Source organism: Haliotis rufescens, unplaced genomic scaffold, assembly GCF_023055435.1.
Source record: "Haliotis rufescens isolate VD_foot unplaced genomic scaffold, xgHalRufe1.0.p SCAF_17, whole genome shotgun sequence".
In the NCBI taxonomy this organism is placed as follows: domain Eukaryota; kingdom Metazoa; phylum Mollusca; class Gastropoda; order Lepetellida; family Haliotidae; genus Haliotis; species Haliotis rufescens.
Window position 1 is genome coordinate 16722286 of NW_025963857.1, and position 24689 is coordinate 16746974.

Consider the following 24689-nt stretch of genomic DNA (forward strand, 5'->3'; position numbering starts at 1 on the left):
TTGCCTGAATGCTAACTAGATACCGGTTAAGAACATGAAGGAACACCAATCAATCTTGATGAACACGGTTTCATCAAAAAACAAATTCTAAAAAACAACCAGGTCCAAACTCCCAAGCTTCACTAGGTTTGTAGATTATGTAGACCATCTTTAATTTGCAGCTCTTGTGTTTTTTCCACTCCTTCCATGATCTTTGTGCCCTCCCTTCCTCGCAGGTATCCAGTGAGGCATACGCTACACCCAAGTCTTCTGTCGCAGCGAGAAGGGTTGCACGAAAAACCAACCAACAAACTGCCAAACCACAAGCCAAACCTATCCTATACCGGAATGAGGTAGCTAGCTATCCTTACGCATCAGTTCCCGCCTACTATACGCCTAGACCTAGAGTCGTTCTAATTCAAGTCGCAGGTCCGGGGAGTGGGTATTACGTGCTACCCGTTGGTCCTCGGGTGCGCGCCCCAGAGTACGTTGCTGACAGAGAGCCACGCTCTTCGAATGTTGTTAAAGAGTATGGGCGACAACCTGTCGTGGTTCGGGAGCGAACAGTGGCTTCCTCTGTTTTCACATATTATGCCACACCAAAACGCGCGAAAGTTCCTCCTCGCTATCGACTCCGCTCACTGTGGCCTGCATATGCCACTTATAGAAAACCAAGAAGAGCAAAGGTGACGTGTAGTTACTGTTTGGCTGTTCCTTAGTTCAGTTCGTTCGCTGTTGGGTTATATTTGGCAAGCATATTTGAGTTCATGCTATCATTGGTTCCCGTAGTATCCTCGGAACGTCAAAACCCTATTCAAAATTTGTGCACAAGAGAACCCTTGCTCTTTTTACACGGCTTCCCGTAGGATCATAACTGCTTCCGCTTTTGTCACAATAATGGTTCAGCTTCCGCCCAATAACAAATATTCGCATATGTTGGCATTACTTACATCATGTTGAAGCTTGCATTCTTCAAGGGTTAAACTATTGAACAGCCAGTGGCATATGCTGCTCTTTCTCTACTAATGCCACGTGGCATGCGACAATTGGCTAAACTGTTACTGTCCTTCATGTTCTTAATATTACAGCCAGACTTGGATTCGTTCATGCTAATGCTTGATCCTTTTTACAGTTCATTGTTTTCAGCGTAGTAATCAATTCACCCAGCATGCCATTTTCAAGATGGCCGCCACCTTTGGTACTTACAGCATTGTTGGCATGTGGAGCGGACATGAGGAGACCGCATGGACTATAAGTTACAAGTCAGGTGACCCTTCAAGGGTGGCTATCTGACTTCTCTGACAGACCGGTCGTTGATCCTAAAACTCACATTTAATTTTAGATCTGGCGTTTTACAGTTCCACTAAACATCCAACATCTAAACGTGTCAACGAGAGAAGTCTGCATGTTTCCCATTAAGGCACCTACTTGTAGCATGTCAGTTCGTGTGACAGCGTTAGTCGTTGTGTATTTAACACCATTAGCTTGGGTATGCCTCACCCGCCTGTGTCACTAACATACATCAGCCAGCCTCTTTGTCAGAATGCTTCTGTATGAACGTACTGTTTCTTGCACTTGTTTTCAGTGTCTTGATAAGGTAATACGTCTGTATAACAACTTTGGTATATTTAAAGTGTACATCAGCAGTAATGAAGAACTGAAGTATTTGATTATAATGATTCAATCTTAAAACGTATTTATAGCATTAATATTTTAATTTTGTTCCGTTATTTTGTTGATTAATACATCATTTTTGTAAGATTTTAAAAGAAAAATGTACCATTTAACCAATTTTGTACACCTTTATTTTTGTTCACCGGGTGAGGCATTTCCTTGTAGACACTGGGTCACAGTAATACGAAGAAAACTTGCCATCAGCAGTCTCGATGTCTCACTACATCCATAACTGTACATATCACTAGCTTTGGTTGTGATAAACATAGTGTCATATCCGAAATCATTGATGGTGCCCCAAACACAAATTTATGAATATTAAAGTGATTCTTCTGGGAGTTCAAAATAACATAAGATTTATATATTAATCGCCCAATCTGCAGTTACTCCTTTGTCAACTCATTCAACGGATATAAGGTACACGTTAAGAACTTGGTGAAACTAACCTGCTTTAACCATTACATTAAGGATGTTTTGATCTCGTTTGGATATTGAAACTTTCATGGCCTTAAAGTGAGTGAGTGAGGGAGTATGGTTTTACGCCGCTTTTAGCAATATTCCAGCAACATCACGGCGGGGGACACCAGAAATGGGCTTCACACATTGTACCCATGTCGGGAATCGAACCCGGGTCTTCAGCGTGACGAGCGAACGCTTTAACCACTAGGCTACCCGACCGCCCCCTTAAAGCACATTCTACATGTACATAGTGACAATCATTCCACGTATGCCACTCAACGTTTGTTGGGGATAGTCTACTACCCTAAGTTCCACCAATCTGATAATGCATATGTTCCATGTATGCTACTCAACGTTTGATAGGGATAGTCTACTATTCTTAGACACCAAACTGATTAGGTAAACGGTATGACATATATCCGTATCACAAGTTGAGTAGTATATATGTCCTCATTCCTACGACTGCGCCTTGGTGTCAAGTTTTCAACACTGCTGTGGCCCACCTTATCCTGCCTTGAAATTTCATTCATTTGCTTTTCATACAGGCGGCAATTGTTGCAAGCAAAGTTGAAGTTGAGCCCAGGAGGAAAAGGCCACGTTCTAAGTTCGCCGCAGACAAATTGCGAACCACTCGTGCAAGAGGCGAGGTAAAAACCCGTCCATTTGTAAGTGTGACCTTGGACGCCGGCGACCTTGGAGCCGAAAGGTCACGTGATGCATGGTCTTTGACACGATTGGTTGAAGGAACTGCCAGTAGATAATAGACGTTTCTGTTCTTATTTAATATGAATATTGAAAGTAGTAAATAAGAATAGAAATGGCGTGTATTTTGGTTATCGTTACGTGAATTGTTTTAGTCAGCGATGTAAAGAGCAAGTAAAATATACCCAGTTTATTATATAAGAGAACATATGGTTGTTCTGTGAAAACCCTCCAGTCGAAACGTGCATGTACCTAAAGATTTCTGCTTTGACAATTGGCTTATTCACTCCTTGATGTGACACTGCACAGCACAATCAAAACCAAAGATTAGTTCATGAAAAAAATGTAGTTCCTTGCGAAGTATAAAGCCTTAACTTTTGACTGGCTAACACAAACCATGCCCTCTGATCTTCCAACACAGGTTTCACATATAGTCAAGGACGTAATTGACTTCAATCAATGAATAACAAAAATAATTATTCCCATTTTGAGGAAAATTTTACAAATGGAGATCAGTTCATGTAGGAATAATGATGTATGTTCCATATAATATATTATATATCCATATAGTTTTGTTAGAAGGCTTTCTGTAATTATTTGGTTTATGGATACGCCGACCCACATTTCACACATGGGGTATGAAACTACCGCCTGTTTTCTTCCCACACAGCATGTTGCCTCGTTTACGTAATGAAAACAGTGTCAAAGTTGGCCAATTGGGGGGAGAGGTAACCCTTTCACTCGACCTTTCCTTGTTTTCATCTTTATGGAGATCACTTATTAAGAATATCTTCTTGAAAATATTTGGGGTGAAATGTCTGTAAACCAAGAATTAGAGCAAGGCTTTGCACTCGTCTAGAAGTAGTAATTTGGCACGTGTGTTGCAACGTGAACCTTAATGTTCAAATATCTTGATTTCAACAGTTACCTCAATTAGAACTGAGGGAAAGTCCAAACAAACTGGATCAAAGTTTAGATCTCCCTCAATTGAGACGGTCGTTGTTTCTGCAGGTATGTTGAAACAAATGTAAAGCATGTCCCATATATTACTTCCATAGTTACCGTTCAGTTCGTGACACAATCACCTCGTGAATAGCATCCCCAGTCCACTGCATCTCCCACCACGTCCCAATTAATTACCTTCAAAATAGATTACCGAGAACCCAGTGTGTCAATAACAAGCTGTGTACGAAACATTCTAATCAATGAAGGCCACATTCAATAACACCTCTGCAGTGGTCTCTTCTCTCTGTCTCACGAATCATGTCTTTAAGAACAAGCACTCAACAAGCACTGAACAAGCCAAAGATTAGATGACATTTAAAATGGTTTTGAGATCATTATGGTCACTGTTGGGTTTTCAGGAGTAAACCTTTAAAATAAAAGCGACAAAACCCTTTCCATAACCAAAAGAATATATGCTAAAAGCAGAGCTCATTTACGATTCCGACGATATGAAACTATGACTGTAAGAAACGGGATATAAGAATGAATAAATTCGGAAAATATAACAAACAAGTTATGTTTTTATGTTCTATTTGTTTATGTGCTTATTAGTGGTCATGACATTCATTTCTTTCACATCTTCTTCCTCGTTATCCAATCAACATATGCAATCCTACAGGCAGTTCCTTCTCAATCATTATGTCTGAATTTGCACTGTCATGTGACAAGATACCTTCACCTCGCCGAGTCAGCACATACGCACCGACTGTATTATGTTTCAGGAAAGTGTGTACCCCCAGGTGACCTCTGGACTCTCCGCCTCTAGACCACCACTGGTATGTCCCTTTCAATGTGTGTTTATCCATTCATGACGCATATGTCAATATCATGTTACCATTTAAAAAGATTTCTTTGAAAAGTAATTGCAAATTTGAAGGGTTTTTTTTAAAGAGCACGAGTGAGTAAATATTAGTTTAAGCCGTATCAGAACTATTGCACTACTCGCGGCAATTTTTAAAGAAAGAAGTGTTCAATGAATTTTAACTTTGGTGATGATGATGTTAGAAAATTTACGAGTGCTTCGGGTGGAACCGATTTTGCACTTGCATTTATAACGATCTGTACTCATATTTATATGGAATCATATTAATGAAGATCTGAAATCATATGCCTGTACTTTCTCATGGAAATCTTATGTAACTCTGTATCTAAATCAAGAGTAACATATTGTATTATTTTCACTTTGAATAGTATTACCCTTGATGTGTTATTTTTCACATCCTTGTGACTATCGCGGTGTTAAAGCATACTTATAACACTTGTCTTACAGATATATACATGATATAATACATACATCCTGAAATGTTAGCTTTAATTTCTATAACAAAAATTCTATAACAAGCAAAATACACATTTTACTCAATTAAATACACACAATGGAACAACATTTTAGTGCCTTATCATGACATAAACCCTCTAGTCATCACTTGTTTTTCTGTGCCTATACGTACAGACGTTTGTGTCTAATGCCAAGCTGCGACTCAATAGTATTAGCTGGTGTTGTATACTTGAAATGGCGTGACTTTTCAGAGATACGATGACCTATCAGGGGCGGTGAGGAAATAGCGTATGATCTGGGCTTGATGTGGACACTAGTATGACTATAGTGGCATATTTGACATCTATGAGGGACCGAGCATTTCATATTCTGGGCTGGGATTTTTGTGTGAGACAGAATGTTCTTAAAATTCAACTCTTCAAAACATACAATGTTTCGTCTAATTGAAAGAACCAAACACTTGTTTGGACAAAAAATAATATTTTCGACAATTTTCGAGATATATTCCTAGAATGTCAAATGTTCCCCCCTTACATGACCTCAGTGGAAACTTTGTGCTAGTGGGTTCGGATTTTACCTTATCCCTGCAGTTTTATTGGTACAATCTTGAACTCAGTCGAGCATCCACTATCATGTACACGTGTCAAATCTTGCCTCTCCTCCCCATGTAACCAACAATAGCCGTTTGTTCCTCGTGTCCTGCTAGACAGCCTGAGATAGGTCTCCAAAGACACTTTGAACCTTAACTCCAAATTGTATACGTAACCAAACATTTATCTGATTCGCACGACCACGAGTTACAGCATAGTATTGTGATGAGCCCGAGTTACAAATAACAAAGATTTACGCGTGGTTTCCCTGTTCAATCACAAGTGCCATGGGATTGTGATCTACCCTGCATTCGTGGAAGTTTCAAGGCTAATATGGGTGAACGTTGCCCTGAGTTTGGATCTTGATCAGGCTATGTCTTTTTCAGCGCACCCCGAGGGCAATGGTAGGTATTGGCGTTCAGAACTATAATTACCTTTAAGCACAAAATCAGCATCTTGGTTCTACGTTTGCACTCAAAATGCACGGTCTTCGCGTATCCTGCGAGGGCTATCAGCAAGGGGACAGTACAACGCCAAGTGGAGAATCTTTAAGACTGTGGAATTTAATATTTGACTTCCCAAAGAACCGATATCGGCACCAGGATCTGTGGGCTTAATTATCTGTGGTTGTGCCTAGACTCAACATGAATATATCTGAGGGAATAAAGGATCTACTTCAAAGATATTTTATGCCAAAGAGCATTGTTATAAGGCTGATTTACTGGTCATCCAACTTTAATTTAATTCCATATATTAATTTTCCACAGCAATATTTTGAGAATTTTAATGACAATTATCGTGTATGGTAATATTTATATTTTTCAATGATAATCATGCCACACCCAATGAACAAGGAAGAGAACAGAAATATATCAGATCCGCTGAGGCAATAATGGTAACAAGATGTCGACCTTACCACGTGACATGGATGACGACAATCGTGCATTTTGAGTGTGCGCCTGGCGTTGGTATTTCTGAGCAGCACTGTCCACCCGGACATTGTCCTTTCCTGTTCTACTCATCTTGTTTATTTACTCATGTATGTCGCTTAGCAACGCTCTTTCTACAGCGCTTCTTTGTTGTTGAAAATTGCATTAAGGTGAGGTAACAAAATAAACATATATAAGGACTATTTGAAACAAATACTTCTGTATTGACATCCTTAAAAAAAACGTGTACCGTACGAACTGTGTAATATTCTCTTTCAGCACGTGCTCTACGTGTCTGGCGTCATCTTTTCTATTATCACTCGTGTGATACATAACATTATTTTACTTTTTCCTATCTGGAACTCTTGTTTGCAAATAACTAATACAAACAACACATTACATACATTATGTTCCCCATATTTGTTATGATGCATTTTAGAAATACTGATTTGGGTCCCCAGGCAAATTATGTTATATTTGGGAGATTGGTTAGTTCGGGTTATTTCAATATCAAAGAAAACAAATTACGTTGTTCCAATCGCTTTGCACTCCATCTCTTAAAACTCATTCATATAAGATAACTTTGTGAAGATCTCTCTGAATGTATCAAAATTGGGTGAAACCCTTCCCCCAAAATAAAACAAAACCTTCACACGTTGGCAAACCATAAAAAGTGAACACGTCACACGAATACACCACTAACACGCACGTGCTAAGCGAGATACATACCCGGATATCGAGTTACCCGTATGTACTTACCGTCTTCCTCCTCCCACCAGCCCCTCCCATCAGACAGGCGGGCTATTCGAGATGTGGAGGGATTCACCAAACCTAGGAACCTTCTGTCGTGGCAGGTGCGTCTTAAGGTGTTGATGATGCCAATTCTTTGGTTCGGAGTGTGCATGGGATCATCTCCACGCAACCCTGGGAGGATGGGGCTAGCATAAGGACAGAGAGGGTTGACATTGGCATTTATTACGTTGATAAGTGATTTGGGGGCAATAATGTTACTAAGTTCTGGACGTATTTCGTTATCAGTTAAAATCACATTTTCCTGAAAATTCGAAGTCCAGATTTGTTCATAATGAAATAATATTTGTTGTCACTTCAAAAAAATTGATACGATTGACTAATTTCATGATTTTGACATGCTACTTCATGTTCCGAGCTCAACCCAAACTGAAAATATGCGAAACGTACGACCAACTTAACACGGCTCCATTCTATCAGGTTTGTGTGGATAGTTTGAAAATATCAAATCACGCCTCAATGACATCCTAATCATTATAAATAAAATCTGTTCCAAATATTGTTATCACGGCACTTTGGTCCTTTCAGGACAAAAATGCACACTTCTACTCGAGCGCTGTCTGGTACAGCGTAAAGCATTGATTTACACAGGCGTATGATTTATATCACCAAGTCATATCTTCTATCTGCATCAAAGCCTTCCAACTTATTATTTGCTCATACAGTGTAGGTTGTTTCTTTGTACAACAACAACAAAACACATAACAAGTAACATAGCTTCAGCGCTCATCTAATACTTCTATCTGCGCTCAGCATATAACAATAGCAGCTTGTTTTGCTTAAGCTTTACTCATCAATTATTACTGTTATCTTTCTGTTTCAGCAAATCACACTTTAATTTCACAATGCTTGGCTACATGTTCATTATATTATGGCCTTGAAAATTATTGTTATGTTTTACATTAATATGTTTTTTCATTGAACTTTCTGAATTTGCATGAATATTGTCTATCTTCTGTTGCATGTATGACAGAACACACTGAAGTATAAAGAGCAATTACAGTCGAGCATCGGTATCTGGAACCCCGTTATCTGGATTGCACCGATATGTCAAATCTAAACTCCGGTCACGGCCGTCGCACTATAAATTCGAGATAAAAATACATTGCTCTATCCCAAAACTTGGACTTTACTATACATTTTTTACTTTACTATAGAATTTCAGAAACAATTTTATCTGTAAATTTTCTAATTCAATTTGAATGCGTATTCAAAGGTCTAAGTACAGCACGGAAGAAGGTCTTATCGAGTTCAACGGAAATCAATCTGTTCTAATTCTACACTGTACTGATTTGAGAGACTGAAATCTATGATACGTCTGCCCCCATAACCGAAGCCCAAAGGAGACAAATAGAGCGAATGGTATAATGTAGCAATGCCAAATACACGTTGATACTATATTTATACTATACACCAGGTTGGGTGGTGGAGCAGTCACGCGGTTAACACGTTCGTCGAAGACACAGGTTCGATTTCTCAATAAGAAACAATGTGTACACCCATTTTTGGTGCCATGATACTGCTGCATATTGCTTAAAGCGCGCTAAAAACCACGTTCACGCATTTGTGCAAGTCGGCGATGCATAGATCATATTGTTCTCTCCATGAAGTTAATTCCGTTGCCCCAGCTTACAGATGACAAATGGGACTCCTTCCAATGGTATTGGTAAGATGACATGACACCTCCTGCTTCCCGGACATTGTACAGTACTAACATAGATCAAATACTGCCCAGTGTGGAGTGTGTAGTCTGTCCGTACATCCCCGAGTCTGTGTACGAGCTTCTGTGTACGAACATATAATAGAAGGGTCGACCAGATTTGTTTGTTGAGGTTCAAAAAATTATTTTCAATAACTTTGGTATTGCGAATTCTGTGTCCTCTTCCCACCGACAATCTATAGCACGGTTCTTGCATGCAATGTAGCTAGCTTAGAGGTTTTCTCAATTTGTTTATACTGACACGTGTATTCCAGCTATTGACTTTCTTTGAAAGTGTCACTGTGATATCAATGTTTACCTTAGTACAAAGTAACTTGATACAAAGGTTTGTACTATAATGACTGAAACATGAGAGCATAACGTGTAGACTTCATCAGATAAGGTCAGTCTTGATATACATACAAGATTATTAACGGATTACGAAATGCTTGAATCATTGTAAAATTAAATGTGTTCAAAGTCACATTGTTGGATGGTCGTGATTTATTAACTCTTGCACCCGTGAAGATCCGGGGTGGAATAGGTCTTCAGCAACCCATATGCATGTCGTAAAAGGCGACTTTGCTTGTCGTAAGAGACGACTAACGGGGTCGGGTGGACAGGCTCGCTGACTTGGTTGATGCATGTCATCGTATCCCAATTTAGTGGATCGATGCTATTGATGTCAATCACTGGATTGTCTGGTATAGACTCGATTATTTACAGACCGCCGTCATATTTGGAATTTTGCTGAGTGCGGCGTTAAACAACAAACAATCAAACAGTGGACTCTGCTTTTCCCTGAGATTATAATAATGGAAAGGATTTTGTCGCCACAATTCCTTATTAAGTAACCAATAATCTCCACAGTACCGTCTGGAGTCCCGTATGGACCCCGCTGACCTTATCTACAAACCAGGATCGTTCTCGCGCATGCGAGAGCAGGTACGTGACGCCCATGACAAGATGGACCGCCACCGTCAACTGCTTGACCGCTACTTGACCGACAGTGGCCCAACCCGAGACATACAGGGAAGCGTTCAGCGTAAGATGGAGGAGCTGGAGCGTCGTGACCCGTATGTACCCATTACGTCACTTCCTGTTTACGTTCTGACAAAAGTTACCTCCCTTGCAGTTTTTTTTCATGTTAAATTTAGATACAATCTGTAATATTCGACATGAATCCATTGGTGTATTTTCCCATTGAAGACTGAACTGAATATCAGCGTATATGTATACTTGTATTATAATTGTTTATGCTCAAGGGAGGTAACTAAGATACATTCATGTTTAGCCAAACGAGTTTTGTATTCAGATTTTGAACATAAAACTGATTTAAATGTTAAAATGTAAAATCACCGCTCACGTTAATGTTGAGAACAGAGTATACTATTTTACTATCACGAGATAAGATACCGAAATTCGTTTGTATAAACAGTGTGCATGCTCTTTTCTGGTTTTACATTGACCTTTCGCCTGTGTGGTGCATGCTTTACCTATAATGCTTGTAAAATTTTCTTATTTATAATTTGGAATTCATATATATTAGATCACTATTGTAAATTCAGTTAAATGTTTTTATCTTGCATGCTTATATGGAAAAAAATATTTCAAATAAAATCAAGTTTTGAGAATTTCTGAAAGTCTTTGCCTTAGTAAGTAGCTTGTAGTCTCTTACTTTTTTCCGTTCAAAGAATATTTTTCACCTCCTCTCTATACCTCTCGCACCAGTCTCCACACTTTTTGCAAGTCTATACATTTAGTTTTCACTTGTTTCAGTTCAAGGCTAGTAATATCGTTATTGTTTGGTTAACTTTTATTCCTAACCCACACTAGAAAACGTTCTTCACGTTCACATTACTAACACAAGGATTCTACTTTAACGATGTTAAAGCTGTACTAAATGTTGATTAATCGTAATTTGTTATAAGATTAAACTTTGCTTTACTTATCGTTTACATTTTCAAGTATTTCATGTTTCGCCTAGCAGACTTAAACGCGCTTATCAATATGTTTGCAACTCACCTTGAACTAGAACAAACACGTAAGCGCAGCCGTTAAGCACAAGTGTTTTTGTGACTTAACCGGTTCTTAGTTTCCCTTTGCTGTGTGCTTAACCTATGCTTATGTTGAGAGCTTCCGAAACGTTTCATGAAGAAACGTTGCTTTTGCGGAAAGCAAGCCTAACTCTCGGCGGCATACAGTGTTGAGGTCATATGGCAATGGTGCATCGTGCTTTCAGAATGTTTAAATTTTTTTCTGACTTTTAAGTTCTTACAGGGGCCCGGTGAGTGTCAGCAGCGATCGCCTGTCGGTATACAAACCCCCTCCCCGTGTGGTCGTAAGTTTTGCTTCTAGTTCAACTAACCTGGCACACTAAACACTCAATATTGTGAAACCTCGTTATTCCGTGCGGGAGCGTTCCCTCTGAAATCATCAGGATTTTCACATTAACGAATCGTTGATACGTAGCAAGACACTTAGTTTTATACACATCAGCGTTCACTGCAGTAACAGGGTCCGGACTAGCGAGGTCTCACTGTATCACAATATGCTTCATTGAAATATGTAAGTGAAAGGTTACGTTAATGATCTACACGTCCGATCAACCAAGATTTAGATTTTCTTTCATCCCGTATTACGAATTTTGGAATATTTTGAGTACGTTTTTTTAAATACCTTTCATAGTTATTTTGTCTAGATTGTCATACTTATTTATTCACAGTTTTCAAATTGGTAAACAAATGTTTAATATATAATTTAGACACATTATACATTTATATGGATTATTTGCATTGGGAAGAGGTAAGGACTGCATGTGAATCTATAACTGTGTGTGTGGATTAACAATTGATAGCGACATCCTTTCACTTAATCGTAAGTTTTTCAAAGATTTATTATGCTATTAATTCTAAGAACAAATCGCAGATCACATATGTTTATGGTGCACACAACCGAACACAATCCGAATACTTATTTCGATATATACCCTTATTTTTATTCCCACTATCAGTTTGACCATTTCCAATATCCATAGTAGACGCTTCCCCTTAATAAACAATTCTTGTCATGGAAATAGCGTTAATATTCTTCCAAATAAAACAGGAGTCTAAAGGAATATTGGAACTTTGTCGAAATATTTTGTCCATCGTAGCCAAGGAAAGAAAATAAAGACAACATTCTTTTCAACTCATAGAAATCAAAGGGGTGGATGCTTTCGACGTAAAACCACCTCCTAGTCGTGATATCGGGGTGGGGTACCCAAGTGGTAATAACAGGGTCACGCAGGAGCCCCGGGTTCGATTCCCAACATGACATCAACAAATCCCATTCTTGATATTCCGGGAACAAAAACGATTGTCAAACTTGGGGGATATTTTTCATTTTACATTTTCACTGATGCCCATAAAATAATATATATTTATTTGGAAGGGGTTCCGAGTTAAACTGGAGGGATAGATCAGTGTCCATTGTAAATCCAGCCTATCGTTATGTATGCCGGATAACACCTATCTTGACGACCATGACAAGTATTGTATGATATACACACTATCCTGTTTGCAGTTGGGCGTGGCACTTTAGTTTACACTATATATATATATATATATTGACTGTTGTGATATAAACAATATAAATATGTATCGTTTGAAGAGTTTTAGCGCCTAGGGTAGTGCACATATATACATTAGCATTTGTGCTTTCCACCAACTTTTAAATATTCAACGTTACAAGAAGTAAACTTCAATATGTACATTTATCAAAACGTTGTTTGGAATCTATCAAACTTATTGCATGCTGTGGTTTCATGTCAATTTTGTTAAATGCTTTAAATATTCTACTGTTTCCTAACGAGTTCATCACATAGTACTGTTACAGTAACATTCTTTATTGTTTTAACCGTTGTTGCTTCTTGAGTTCAGCCCAGTTTTTTTGCACTAACGTCAGCTTTCTGCAATTAAATCTACGAGTATCAAACAAATCAGGGAACTGAACTGGGGCACAACAAGGGGTTACAAAAACTGCCGTCATCCACTGTCATCTCAAGGACTTTCCTCATATTTCCTTAAAGCCTTTACAACTTTCCACCAGCGGTGTGATTTTGTTTTTGTAACATATTCTTTACAAATATGCATGGGTTCCATAAACGTCCTTGACATTGACAGTTGATTTCCGAGTTTCTGGAACACGTTATGACGTCATCAAAAGGATATGACGTCACATATTGTGCTATACCTTGACAGAGCCAATACGGTATGCCCCCAAAACAGCCCGTCTCCGAACTGAGGAGGAGATTGAGGCGCACAGTGTGTAGGAGCAGAGGCGAGCCCAACTATTACAGAGACCGGGAGTAAAGTCGCGTGCAACACGTGTCTAGTCCCCTCGGGAGGGTAGGTATCCATGGCAACGGACGGGCTTGCAGTGAAAAAGACCTTACCAGTGGTGTCCCTCCAAATATACAAACCTTTGCACCCACCGGTTTCCCGCAACATTTTGCACAATGAGTGCTCCCCTGTACAGATAGATATCAAATCCGTATTTGTGTACTGATATAGGACCCCGTGGGGATTCCGGGTTAGACTAGTCCCCCAGCAACCTCTGCTGGTCGTAAAGGGGGACCAAATCGATCGGGGGGACAGGCTTGGTGACTTGGTTGATTGAGTGTTATCGTACCCCGACGGCGTGGGACGTTGTTCATAATATCAATAACTGGTTCACCTGGTCCTGACCTCCCGAATTCGAACTATTCAAATTATTTGCTACCCATCAACCCCAAACCCTGGTCAGAAATTACATACGTTTCTCGCCATTGTCCTCGTGTAAGACCCTAACATACTGAATCAAATCCAGTGGTGGTTCAAAAACAAATCTGCAAATTGCTTCGCTGCTTGGTAGTGGGCAAAATGCAGTGAAGCGAATGTACAAACGACACACTGGGTATGAACCGATATTATAGTTCCAAAGCTTCCATTTTCATTTGACACCAAACGTTTAACTTCCGATATACGGCCGCCATGATAGCTGTCGTCAAGGTAAGCGGATTAATTAAGGCGACGGTAAGAAGTATTGGTGACTTTCATACCTGATGCGTCGTTTATTCACCCTGTTCTTATATCTATCCTAACCTGGTGACTGACACAGTTCCGCTGTTGTTTGTGCTCCCATTGCATGACGGTCCCTTGGTGTTACGAGTAATGGCCACGTGTCGCGGTCACGTGTCGTGCTGGTGGCCAATCAGTGGAGTATTTCAAATTTCTGCAGTAAGATAACTTTTTGAATCACTTCCTCACTTTCTGAATGATTATAATTTGTAAGCTGTTTTTATACTTATTGCCATATTACTTTGATAATATTTGATCGTAATGATAAGAGACCATTTTTTCTATGTATATATTATCTTTGAAAGATATTGGAAAGAATATCACTTCGTATCCACCAGTAAAAAATCTGAAAAATATCATATATTGGGCCCAATTCACAAAGTGATCGTTGCGTTACTCAAAAAACGTATGATCGTTAAGTGAAACGGGGCTCAGTATATTACGGTTGTTAAAGATTTTGTTATATGCAATGGAAAACCATACAGAAATTAGCATGTTCAGACGGCTTTCCCCCGATTTTATGTTTCTTATATGTCTTTACTTCCATTTTCAGAAGAAGTATTAGAGTGAAGTAGGGCATCCCAGTCAAGTCGGTGTCTGGTCCTGGAGTATGCCAGACGACGTTACAATCATTGAAGCATCGATTGGAGATTTTGTACATTTTGTTTCGATTAGAAAAGCTTTTCTTCCGGTTTTGGTACAGATATTTTAACTATCCCACGTTACGGCGTATGCTTCATGGTGACTTTGTTGAACGCGTCTCACTCTGCGCTCGCATTTCAGCATCTTTTGCTGAAACAGTGTCTTACGCTGAAACAGAATCTTATGCTGAAACAGTATAAAATGAGGCCATAAAGCGCGCACTTACTGTATATGTGTATGTCCAAACTGTTGACAAAATTAAGGGATATTTCATATTTGTTATTTATTTGCATATATTTATTTAAAGGCTAATTTAAGGCATTTGGTTGTTATAACAAGTGTTATATTCGCAACAGCTTGGCATAAAAAAGGGTTTGGAAATCAACCGAGGGAAGAAACCGATTCACGTGTGATTTAATATTCCTCACTGCCATTACGATTTTTACCCCGATATATTTTCTTCCATTGTACATAAATTGATATATACCATTAATTAGTAACAGCTCAGAATAACTACCCAAAGGAAAGACAAACGACAACGGCCACACCGGAATATACTTCTTCATTGAGGGTTCATTTTGCAAGTCTGGAAATCTAAATCGCTGTGAACTGGCTCCAGTTTATATGGAGGCCCAAACTGGTTTCACAAAAACTTCAAACTGCCTCACAAACCAGTTTCGGTTCGAGTGTGGCCACGCCTGATATTTGGCAAAGTGACGGGAGAAAACGTGCTGAAAAGACTGAAAAGCGTTTACTAAAAAGTGTTAAAGAAAATTTGAAAATATTTACTTCAGATTTTCAAGTCCTTTCATTGCTGTACAGAACGGACTATGAGGCTTTAAGAGCGGTGTGTTGTTCTGTGTGTTAAAGTATATATGGTCCCTCTAGCGCCATTGTTGAAACAGCTCTTGTAATTAAAGACTTCATTAAACTACCCGCCATTCGAGTCATGTCTTTATTCCTTTCAAGGAGTTTTTGTTTGTTTGTCTGTTTGTTGTTAACGCCGCACTCAGCAATATTCAGTTATATAACGGCGGTCTGTACCTGAAACCTAGTGATTGACATCATGAACATCGGTCTACGCAATTGGAATACCATTCATGCATCAACCAAGTCGGCGAGCCTGACCATACGATACATTTAGTCGCCTCTTACAACAAGCGGAAGACCAATTCTGATCCGGATTTTCACGGGTTTCGAGGAGTTACTTGAGTTATCATAAGTAGATAACCTCGTGGGGGCCATTGTTAGAATTCGACCCCACAAAACTATCGCTTGACGACAATGTGATTTAAATGGTCAGGCCCTATGATTTGGTTGATTGTGTCACCGTATCCGACGGCGTGAGTTTTGCATGTGTTTGTGATGGGTGTCACCGGTGCAGCAGGATACGCTCACCATTTCGCGAACACTTGTTATCAGAAAGACAGTTTATTCAGTCGGAAAGGTCATATGGCCCACAGTACTGTTCAGTTTTAACATACATGAAGTCAACGTGATCTTGAACATAGCATGGTATATTTTCACCTTAGTCTGAACACATGTATTAAATACACTGCTAAAGATTTGATAACATCTTCATTGTTGGAATTCAACAAATTGATCATTAATTGATTGTCTTTGGGTGTAATGCCTAAATTAGATAGAAACTTTGATCTGCACGTTTTATTTTTTCACATATAAAAAGAACATGAAACTCGTCTTGGTTGGTACAGTTAGTACATATACAATTTACAAAATCACTACCCTTGGTTCTACGACACTTATTGACATGGAAGATTCTCAATTTACAAAGAGCTCTTAATGGAGATTTATCTTGTAATACAGTTTTAAAAAATCTTGTTGTAACAATGATTTGATACCAGAATAATGCTTGAGAAAGTATGAAGAGGAAACTTGTTGATGCCAGTTTTGCTGAATTTAATCTAATAATCTTTGTATTTAAAGCTAGTTTTTCATTACCGATGTCTTGTGCGATCCATTCAAAGGAAAATCCAGAATTAAATAATATGCTTCTTACACCAATTGGATAGTGATTTATAAGCACATGCATATGATGTAGTCGGAATGGTACCATGGACTCTTCTTGGGGATTTTTTTATGATTATAGAAATGGTTTTGTCGCTATTATCATAATATCTGTCAGTGAGTTGTCTGGCCCACATTTGATTGTTTACAGGCCGCCGTGATATAGACTGCGTAAAACAACAGCCACGTTAAGAGATGGTGTACGCTTCTGCGCGTAGTATACGTCTCGGATTACCCTGGATCTTTAGGGATTCAAGAGTTTGCGGCAATGTCATCGTGGGATTGAATCCCATATTATCCCCAATTATGATCCTCAGTTTATCTAAGGCGACGCATTATTTCGTCCCTTGGGTGTGACACGATCCTGTGATCGCGGGAACTGACTTGGTTCGTCAGACCATACCGTGGGTTTCACCAGATGGTAAACGTCGAAGACCTGCATCACTCCGACACTAAGCTAGCTGACGTGCCAGGATATACCTGAAAACATGACTCTACCCAATGATCAAACTGATGTGACATGCTCAAAGGGGATATGTTATCATGACTGACGGTCGGGGATTTTATGAGAGCTTCCAGCAATGCTGATTGTGCAAAAAGGCGATCCTCGGGCAAATACGAATTAAATTATACAAGAATCTAATGTAAATCAATAATTCCAAAACATCAAGTAATTGTTACTAGTACGGCAGCAAAACCAGTATTTTGACATCATGTATTACAGAATCGTGCAGACTTGTATCAGTGACAACATAAGCTAAACACAGGTCGTATTGATCTAGAAGCCAGGTCAGGGACATAAAGTCTGTCATCATGTGCTCGCGTATGTCATACACGGCAACGCCGTAAGCTTATGGACACCGACGTTGACAACGACAACTCTGTTCGACAACTGCCATTTAAACATTACACTATTAACCCTACAGGTAGTACACTACTCAAAACAATTTAAAGAACACCCACAATTAGAAAGCTGTGTTTAGCAATACCCACCAGCCGTGACAGATGGCATAGTCATATGAAGAATTCGGGTGTTCTTTAACTTCTTTTGAGTAGTATATATAGGTTGACACCTCATGCTCACGGTACTATATATAACCACACAGAAAACAGTCATTCCTTACTAAATCCTAACAGAGAACCACATGTTCAACATCTGTCTTGCGACGTCGACTTCAACAGCAACTACTACTATGATGCCCACACTCACGTTGCTGAAGCTGCAATTGGCGTTGGTCGAGACTGAAAGCAGACTCAACCGCGCATGTGACCAAATATATCTCCTGGACGCTAGACTGGACGACATACAACATCGCCGCGACATCGCCAACAGCAGACCCACCTTCCGATATAACCTTCTACTCCGGCAGAGGGTAACGGAGGGCATACGGAACACGTACTACGAGTACGCATGGAAGAAGGCTGAAGAAATAGCCCTCCTCAAGTACCAGATCGGAAAAGTTGAACAAAGACTTTCTTCGTAAACATGAGTTCATGTTAATTCATTCTTAATTTCAAAGGCCCTTATGAGGGCCAACAAATCCATGAAAGAAAATTTGAAAACAGATAAAATACCATATTCTTGGTTCTGTTTTAATTACTAGATTTACCTATATGTAATATAATTACATAAGGAACGGGTGTTTTTCCTTTCCACTGAATGTGGTGCCACTTCCAACAACATAAACATCAAAGGAGCCCACACGGGAAGACAACAAACATTTGACTTTCATGAATAAGAAAGGGCCTTATTATGTTGGGTGTGTTTTTATTATTTTTACAAAATGACATTTCTGACATACCTTTTTTTCTTTTTTTATTCCTTCAACCAACCGAACTTGGAGCTGATATATGTTTTTACAGTGCTTTAAAGGTAGGCCTTATTGTAAATATAAATTGTCTGTCTCGATTATCCACCGTAACAAATTCCATTTGGCGTAAAAGGCAAAATATCTGTGAAAATTATATGAATGGACCACTGGAATTTAGTGATGACGCCAGGTGTTCGCGAAAAGGGTAAGCATGTCCTTAAAAAAACCATGTATAAGCAAGTATGCGGAATTGCTCTTTCTGATTATGTAGTGGTATCATTCATCATTTTCATAAATATCACAATAACGCATTTTCACTTATGGCTATAAAGGTTCGTCAGAACATCTTTGAAAAAGCGTTTTCTTGTTCTTCACGGAGTAGTTCGTTTAAAAACGATGCTTTTCTGTCAATACATGTTAAAAACAATCATTTGTTTGTCATTACTATGATATTAACTTTAATGTGGAAATCTTTGTTAGGCATTACTCAGGAAAACAAATGTCCCTATGAAAAGTCGTCTCATATTCGTTAGAGAGAGAGTACGTTTAAACCATTCTCGGCTACATAATATCGAGTGAAGCACTATGTACACTCGAATTCCGTTGTCTCGAACTCGGATGTGTCGAAGCCCCGGTCGTGTCGAGATCACAGTCCGGCCCGGGCAAATGCTTTCTGAATTTATCACTATTTTATCCCGGATGTGTTGAATTTTCGACTGTTTCGAACTAAATCTATAGGCGCAAGCGTTGAAAATACGTCAATGGTGAGTCTAACCTAGGTATTGTGGCAGACAGAGAAAGTGCGAACTATTACAATGTATGCATATGACTTCATGGCATATCATTAAAATATAGTTACGAAATATTGTATTCACAGCTACCTTGGATATATATGTGTTATGCTTTCCCAATATTCACGCTTACTCAATTTCGGACATATTCAATACGTCAACGCCAGAGCGTAATCAGGCAGGGTTATTCGTCGAAACAGATTCCATAGGGCATAAGAGGCAAAATAACGCTGAAAAATGCATGAATGGATAACTGAAAATAAGCGATGACGCCAGGTGTTATAAAGAATCGAATTTAATATATTTTTTGCGTTGATGGAGGCTAAATTCTATAAATAAATAAATAAATAAATAAATAAATAAATAAATAAATAAATAAATAAATAAATAAATAAATAAATAAATAAATAAATAAATAAATAAATAAATAAATAAATAAATAAATAAATAAATAAATAATGACCAACTGCACAGACTGCTTATTTATTCAGTAACAAATAAAATGCACATATGATTCGAAATCGGTGACATCGTTCAGCGCAGTAATGCAACACAAGCCCCGCCCACTCTATTGTCAGTCAATCAGGAAACAGTAGTTCGCGAAAGGGCGTGGCCCATTTTTCGGTTTATGGAAGCATAAACGCAAATTGCTTGGTTAGACAATCAAATGACATGGAATCACTTGCAATTTATTTATTGACTGACATTATTGCACAGGTTAAAGGTAACCTTTATAATGTTGAATTTGCTGCAATAAACCTGTCATCTGAGGTGACACAATTTAAAACCGACCCACGACAACACATGTGGATATAATATAACTCCCTCGGCCAACACGTGTGTTTAATTAATTAAACAAGCCGTCTATCAAAGACAAAGGCGGTGTGGGGCTTATGGCATTATGCAGAATTCGATCAGGCTTCAACCAGACTACCTGGTAGTTATTTAGACTACCCGCTTGGACGTAACAATATACGCTTGATCAACTTATATTGACGCTAATTAAGTATAAAAACATGCTATAGTGGTAATCCGTTCCGTAATCTTAATTATCTAGTTAAAGACGGTTGTCTGGTAGTTGTAGTCAATTAACGTCAATTACGGCAACAATGCGCGCAGCACAACAAACATTGTCACACGCTGACACAGAGTGTTTCACAGCGCTAGTTAAAGTAGAAGTTAAACATGCCATTAGCATCCTTTCAAGTGATGCAGATAAATACTTCAGGTCAGCCTCCTCATCTCATTCCCACCATGGCACTCGTCTACTCCTTCACCCGCGACATGCTACAAAACGACCTCTACGACTGCGAAGAAAAGTTCCTGCGAGCCCGCGACCAGGTCATTCTTCTGTCACAGAGAATGAAAGACGTGAACCACCGCTATGAAAGCGCCAAAACTAATGGTCAGCGAGCGTTCGTCCTTCACCTTCGACTGAGGAAGGTCATCCTCGAGGGGATGATGGGCGTGTACATGGAGTACCTGGACAGGAAGGCCAAGGACATGGTGCGCCTCCGGTTCAGCCTTGTGGAGATAGAAGAAGCACAACGGAATGCGGAAGGACGTCTTGGGGAGACCGAGATGGAATTGTAAATTGAAAAAAAGTGGGCTTCCAAAGGCTCTTATAAGAGCCAACAATTTATCCTGAAAGAAAACTTGAAACATGATTATGTTTGTTTGCTGTTTAACGCCGCACTCAGCAATATTCCAGCTATATAACTGCGGTCTGTAAATAATCGAGTCTGGACCAGACAATTCAGTGATTGACTTTATGAGCATCGATCTACGCAGCTGGTACACGATGACATGCATCGACCAAGTCAGCGAGCCTGACATCACGATCCTGTTAGTCGCCTCTTACGACAAGCATGGGTTGCTGAAGATCAATTCTGACCCGGACCGTCACGGGAATAAACATGATTATGTATTCATATAATCAGAGACCGTATATCGGTATGTGGTCTCTAATATGATGAAACGTTACGCTGGATGTAAATCTAGCCACATCTCCGGTATTTCAATAATTTCTAGTAGACGTTGGTATGATGACCCAGGAAGATGAATGCGACGTTTTGGTGTAGACACTGTCACCGTTATCAAGCAAGGTATCACATCTCCCGTGTTCATCTCCTGAACTGTTTAAGAATATCATCTGGTCAAATACTGATATATATTTTCATATAATGTAATTCTAGATTTTTTTACTCAAATTAAATCTATAGTTATTTTTTAAACTAACTTGTATTCATAAACATATAAACAAACCAACAATCTGACACTTCACTGTACTTTTCAAATACTGTCGTAGATGGGTTATACATAACTACATAATTGTAAGATATTGTTATATACGTCAGTGCTTACAAATGTACATCTGTATCATTTCTTTTGTAATTAAAAATCCTTAATTCTATTTTAAACCAACGCTTACAGATAATTAAATTCGATTGTTTATTCCTTTCAACAGTCAGTTGGTTTTAATTAAGACTAATCGATTCAACGTAACAATATATGCTTGATCACTTGTATACTGACGTTAATGATTTAAACAATGCATTGGTATTAATCCGTCCCATAAAGCTAACCTATCTTGGTCATGTATTACATCGAAACTTGGCGCTGAATGAAAACCCATGGATCCATTTCTGGTATTTATTAGACACCCGACATGGCCCCTATTGCCATCACTTTCAATAGAGAACACCGACACGTTAGGGTAACTGTACATGTCTGGAATTAAATATACACCGTATTTACGAACTGCAGCATTTATGTTTCAGGTGGTTATAGTTTAATGATAATGAATAAATTTATATCCTTATATGTTTATAACAGTTACAATGCACAGATAACCCGCCATTATAATCATTTGTGATATATACGTGTGCTTATGCAAAAATACATCAATATACCATTCTTGTATATCTTTATATGAGAAGGCGATCATGAGAAGTAGATGTGTTCCTTGAGAATGAGAGACAAACATGGACATCGCATCTAAACTCATTCACGTTGTTTTGATAGCAATCACTGTTGGCACCAAAAATTGCAGTATACATGTATTTCTAACTCTCAGTACGATCTAGAATATCAACTCCGGGATGTCGTTGAGGGTGTTGAGAGAGAGAGAGTCTCTCAAGCGTCTATTACGGAAGTACCTTACTCTGAGAACACATAATCTCCCTTCCCTTATTATGTAATAGATATAAAACGTCAACGCCAGAGTATGGTTTTACGCCGCTTTTAGCAATATCCCAGCTGGGGACACTGGAAAATGGGCTTCACACATTGTATCCATGTGGGGAATCGAACCCAGGTCTTCGGTGTGACGAGCCAACGCTTTAACCACGTGGCTTACTTACTTATATTGGAGATTAAACGTGCGCTTTCCGAATGCAAGCGTATGTCGCAAACGGGCCCGGCCAGGCCATTTAATGTGTTGCCGAAAAGGGGAATAGTGAGTTTGTGCAACCCCGGAGGGGGGCTCTAGGGGTTGCTTATATAGTAATTTGAAATTTTGAGATTTGGAATGAATGCCAAGAGTGGGTGGAGAATGAACAAAGGGAGCTGTGTGTGTTGGGTGGTTGTTAGATAAGGTAGTTTCGGTTTTAATATTTTATTTGGTGTTTAAATGCGACTAATTAGTCCTGTTTTAATTAGGTATATGCCCAAGGCTTTGAATTTTTCTAATTTATTTTGTGGATTTAAGATGGATTCTAGTGTAAGTGCGGTTTTAAGATTTAGGGTGGTTTGTAGTGTTGTTCGGTGTGTTTAGTAGTGTGTGCAGTGAATGAGTACGTGTTCTGGTGTTACCACAAGGCTACCCCATCGCCCCCCTAAATAAGAGTGGGATAGTCCAATGATAAGTGTTTGGCTTGGGTACGATTGGGAGGATACCACATAATCCAACAGTAAACGTCACACTCCATAACCGTGTCTTAAATAATTAATTCATCAAAGAATATCTTACTGTCTCATATATATTGTTGTAAGACATATTAACCATACATTCAATACAGATTAGTTGCCTTTTAGTAATATCATATCATTTCTCAATAACATTTGTGCTAAAATTCAGCTTGACAATCGGTATGTATACCCTGGTCTCTGTGGTAATCCTATGTACTCCAGTTGGAGTGAGTGAGTGAGTATGGTTTTACGCCGCTTTTAGCAATATTCCAGCAATATCACGGCGGCCGACACAGTAGGTGTTAATTAATCCCCTCCTGGCCTCCTCCCAGACTGTGTAACAACTGGGAATATGAAGTGTGTGACACATGGGACGTGTAACTAATGGGAGATAACCCTTTTGTTGTGTCAACTGCATCTTATTTATTGGATCCGTTTCTTCCTATCATTTACTGATGGCTACACTAAACCCTAATGGTTGGTTCTTGCGTCCAAAAGGATTTGACGGCTACATTGACACGTGTTCAAAGCGATTACTGTATATTACTAACTAATGCGTTAGATCCCCATTAACGTGGCATTACATTTGGGTATTATTCTACGATTCCATAGCTGCAATCGAAGACTTCCTGTTTCCAGAAGTCTGCTAGGTGGCATCAGACCCATCTCAAATAGGAGTGATGTAGTCTTAGAATCAGGAAGTATCATTGATTACAGGGTATAGGAGAAATGGTAAACTAATAAACATATATAAATATGAAAAAGGGACAAACAGTACGTCAACATACGGGCATAGTAAATGAGACCCGTGAAGTTCCGGGGTGGAACGCTTGTCGTAAGAGGCGACTAACGGGATCGGGTGGTCGGGCTCGCTGACTTTGTTGAAGCGTATCCCAATTGCGTGAATCGATGCTCATGATGTCAATCACTGGATGGTCTGATTCAAACCCGATTATTTACAGACCGCCGTCATATAGCTGAATTATTGCTGAGTGCGGCGTTAAACAAACAAAAACATTGATGCTACAGTTTTCCAATTTCCACTAACACGTTCACAATAACCTTACTTATTTATATTAGGGGATTTTACGTGCGCTTTCCGACTGGAGCGTATTTCGCACACGGGCCAGGCCGGGCCATTTAGTGATATAAAAGGGGAAGCGAGAAGAGTGCAACCAAGGAGGGGGGTTTAGTGGTTGCTTATATAAAGTTTTGAAATTTTGAGATTTGGAAGACATGCCTTGGGGGAGTGGTTGGGACTAAGGGAGTGTGTGGGGGTGAGT

The 24689-nt window shown here is 39.2% G+C and overlaps 1 protein-coding gene across 29 annotated transcripts in view; it reads left to right on the forward strand.

The window, feature by feature from the left end:
• Positions 1–15806, forward strand: part of LOC124137947 — a 43634-nt gene extending 27828 nt beyond the window's left edge. For 3 of the 29 annotated variants that reach the window (XM_048397642.1, XM_048397638.1, XM_048397641.1), the window contains 10 exons: positions 2658–2759; positions 3739–3825; positions 4542–4595; positions 5350–5373; positions 6075–6092; positions 7397–7471; positions 9997–10202; positions 11398–11467; positions 13368–13514; positions 14779–15806. In XM_048397642.1, coding sequence (XP_048253599.1) covers positions 2658–2759; positions 3739–3825; positions 4542–4595; positions 5350–5373; positions 6075–6092; positions 7397–7471; positions 9997–10202; positions 11398–11467; positions 13368–13478 — 747 coding nt within the window. In that variant the 3' untranslated portion in view covers positions 13479–13514; positions 14779–15806. Of the gene's footprint in view, positions 1–2657; positions 2819–3738; positions 3826–4541; positions 4596–5349; positions 5374–6074; positions 6093–7396; positions 7472–9996; positions 10203–11397; positions 11468–13367; positions 13515–14778 lie in introns of those variants that run through there. The other 26 variants (XM_048397639.1, XM_048397640.1, XM_048397643.1 and 23 more) reach the window with 26 other exon arrangements.
• The last annotated feature ends 8883 nt before the right edge of the window (positions 15807–24689 follow it).